Raw genomic sequence first — 3906 nt, 5'->3', positions numbered from 1 at the left:
GTGCCATTTTTTTTTTTTTTATCCACTTTTTCTCCCATTTTTCTATATTTTCTCCCATCCCAATTTCGTATCATCCAATTCAACCCTCCCCTGTCACGAACGCTGTTTCTTGCTTCCCACAAGCCGGCTGCAATGTGGACTAAGTCATACATAGCACGAGTCCCCTCCGATACTTGAGGTAACAGCAGTCGCATCTTTTCACCTGCGCAGCTCGATCTCTCAGTGGCGAGGAGTAACGCGTGGGAGGCTCACGCTGCCCCCGACACTTCCTGATTCTACTGCGCAGGCGCACCAACCGACCTGTAGGAGTCGCTGTCCACAACGCCCGATCACCACCCATCAGTTTCCCACCCCCTAATACGGCCAATGTGTATTAGTACGGACGACCAGCTAAACTGAAAGCAAATGTGGAGCGCTGGGCTCGAACAGGCAAGCCCAGTGTCTCCAGATTTTGTGGCAAGCGCCTTGCCCACTACGCCACGTAGCCGCCCTCAGAGTGCCAATTGTTTAAGCTAGTCTCACTAGCCCCATAACTCAAGTCTAATTAATGAACACCTCCTCGTTAAGATACCACCAACCACCAACCACCAAACAAACATCCACCCACCCACCTTAAGGCTTCACCTTCAAATATATTTTGGAGTCTTCGGAGTGGCAATTGTTTAAGCTATAGTCTCACTAGCGCCATAACTCAAGTCTGATTAATGAACACCTCCTCATTAAGATAAGCATTTTAATCTCTAGAGTTTTCTTTTCCCCAATTAAACTGAATCACGTATGCACAGGAAAACAGAGAATAATTGAGGGCCAGAAAGGTGCCAAGAGATAAATCTTGTTCTCACTCTACAGCAGATTGTCATGCTCTTCTGTGTACCGGCTCAGTAGAAATACAGCAGACCTACAGGGACAAGAATATACGGAAACCAGACTCTGCAGAATTCTTTCCTGTGGCATACCAGTATATTGTAGAATATCATATCGTATCACACTAGGCCACAGGGGAGGTGAGGTAGGGGGGGAAATAGATTGTAGGTCATAATGCATGTCCCATAGCACACCCTGTACAGTCCTGTTGGTCCAGAGCCTGTATTCATAAGATGACCCGTCTTTGGGCCACGATCGGCAACGTTTTGAGGGAAATGCTTAAGGCAAAGAATGCTTTCCCCAATATTTATAACAGTGTGTTGTCATTATACATCATATTTGTTCTATGTAGATTCTTTCCCATGACAATTCCTAAACACATCCAAACAATTTCTAGCTGCCAAAGTCAACAATATTCCGCTCTATTACAGATAGATATATGCCCATGTATCATTGCTTTCAGAATAGGAGCGCTGATCTAAGGCCAGTTTGACTTTTACCAAAATGTACATAACCTTGTAATGGAATCAATAGGCTGAATCAGTGCAGTTGACATACAAAAAACCCAACTAATCAAATATCTAAGTAAAATATTAAACTATTCGATTAACTGTGTCCATCCCTAGAGGGACTACCAAGCAGGGCTCACATTTAACCCAACAGCCAGGTACCAGTAAATTGGGGCTGTAGCTAATAAATCTGCCAATTCCACTAATCACTTTGGCAGGCAGCCAACCAACCTGTGTTCAATCAGTCCTTTCTCTAAAAACTGCTTCGCTAAGAAATCAAACTGGTTGCATGGTGAAAGTCCAGCCACCACTGCTGAGGCCAGTATAGACAGAAACGTTCCTTTCAATCTTTAGGAATATTGGACTATCTATAGGTCTGTTTATTTGCATTCTGAAAATACACTGAAGCCACGGGGGAAATTAACAGACTTGAATGCGTATCTGCCCCATACAAACATGTCCTACATAAGTACACACACACACACACACACGCGCACACACACACACACACACACACACACACACACACACACACACACACACACACACACACACACACTCACACACATGACATACACACAGAGTTAGGGGATATACTGCAGATAAGCTCTATGTTGATCTGTGGTCTCCACAAATATAGGCATCTCATGCATAATGTATCGTACTCCTCCAGCAAAAAATGAGGTTGTAAATCATAAGATTCTGGTCAGAGTGGAGGCAGTTTCATGTTATGCTGCTATCCCCCTCCTTTCTCTCGTGTACTCCTCCCTTCTCTCCATCTCTTCCTCCTCCCCCTCCTCTTCTTTATCATCTCTCTCTCTGCATTCTTTGCATTGGAGGATGTGATTATGATTCACAAGACAAATACAACTGTGTGGAGGGAAGCCACTACCTTGCTATGACTTACAGGTAGATGACTAAAGAGTCATTGTTGCTTAACTTTACCTCAGATCTCTCTCTCTCTCTCTCTCTCTCTCTCTCTCTCTCTCTCTCTCTCTCTCTCTCTCTCTCTCTCTCTCTCTCTCTCTCTCTCTCTCTCTCTCTCTCTCCCTATAGGAGAAACAGACTAATCAATGGCTTAATCAGTGTCATTTCCAACAGATTTCAACGTCCACACAAACAAGCTCCAAACCTCCCTCTGATACACTGGATTGTTGAGAAAATGTTTAGAAATAAAGTATTTCCTTTTCATAACCACACGTGGTCGTGGACGTGCCCAGACAGACACCCACTCTGAACGGCTCTACGTGAGGAGAACCTCAAAGTGAGTGAGTGAGTGAGAAAGAGAGTCTGTCAAGCAGCAGGTAAACTCTTGACAAACACAAATCAAAGCCGCGCAAACATTAGCACTAACAAAATAATAGCAGGCTAGACTTTAGTTAACTGAACGTATCCCCGCATTGCTCGAGTGTTGTTTGCATTATGCAAATAACAACCTCGAGGGAAATTTATCTGAGGCTGGCTTTACAGGCGACATACCTCCAGTTTCTCAATGCGGTCTTTGAGTTCCGTGATCGCCTGCTCCAGCTCATCCACAGCCCGGATGGGCAGCAGGTGAGCGGTGTAGGGCGCCGACGCCGGGCTATCCCGCACCATACGGTCGTAGCGCCTCTCCTCCCCACTGCCTTTAACTCTACCCCCCCAAAGCCCCGCGGCGCTGCCCCTTCTCTCCGAGATGCTGCGGCCGTCAATACCACTCTCGCACTCCGATAGTTTTCCAGTTAGATCTTTGATGGTCCTTTGGTCGGTGAGAATCTGGTCTTTTTGTAGCAAAACTGTTTGCCGGAGCTCTTCGGCAGCGGTGCGGAGGTGGCCCCAGTCCTCGCCCGCTTCCAGTGATGGCTCATCCGCTTGTTTCTCAAAGTTTTTCGGGCACTCTCCCAGGGGGATTGGAGTGCAAATGAGACGACTGACCGCTGGGTCGTGTCCAGTGAGTCCAGTGACTCCGTCAAGACCGCTGAGTCCTATGTTGAAAGTAGGCGCTACTGAATCAGGCGTTTCAGAACCATGGAGAGCGCCCCATGGTCCAGCCAGCGCCACGGTGCCCACAGAAGCCGGAGTCTGTGCTGCGAAATCCGGGTACAGTGACTGGTTGTCGGCTGCCGGCTGCTGTGGTGCCGCGGCAGCCTTGGAGGATCCAGTGTGGACCGCGGCGATGATACAGACAACCGCTCCGATGAAGGCCACCATCCCGGCGGCCAAGATGATAACAATGAACTTCAGGTTGGCGGCGGGATCTATCGATAATTAGAAAAAACGAACGAGCTCCTGTTGGTTCAATAAGACACTAATAATTAGAGCCGCAAGGAGACAAATTACGTGTGTCGATATCATGAAATACCCGTCCTTACTCTGCCTCTCTTATCCATAAAAACAGGCGGATAGAAAAGCAGATTTGCCAACCATAATTGAGATCATGGAGTCAACATCAAAACAAGACACTCGTTGCTCCACCTCCTCCCCCAGTGCCGTGCGCATGCCTTCAGTGTTGCTGCTCCATCTATCTCGTTAATAGAGAGAGAGAGAGAGAGAG

At 47.2% G+C, this 3906-nt stretch overlaps 1 protein-coding gene across 1 annotated transcript in view; it reads right to left on the bottom strand.

The window, feature by feature from the left end:
* LOC311240778 (neuronal pentraxin-2-like) overlaps positions 1–3563 on the bottom strand; it is a gene marked incomplete at both ends in the record, with an annotated part of 21175 nt that extends 17612 nt beyond the window's left edge. The window contains one exon of the mRNA XM_084329363.1: positions 2853–3563. Coding sequence (XP_084185489.1) covers positions 2853–3563 — 711 coding nt within the window. The remainder of the gene's footprint in view (positions 1–2852) is intronic.
* Positions 3564–3906: the final 343 nt, after the last annotated feature.

Source organism: Notolepis coatsorum (genome assembly GCF_963971535.1).
Source record: "Notolepis coatsorum genome assembly, chromosome: 14".
Taxonomy (NCBI): Eukaryota; Metazoa; Chordata; class Actinopteri; order Aulopiformes; family Paralepididae; genus Notolepis; species Notolepis coatsorum.
The sequence above is the reverse complement of the archived record's forward strand: the minus strand, read 5'-3'. Positions and strand labels throughout refer to the sequence as shown.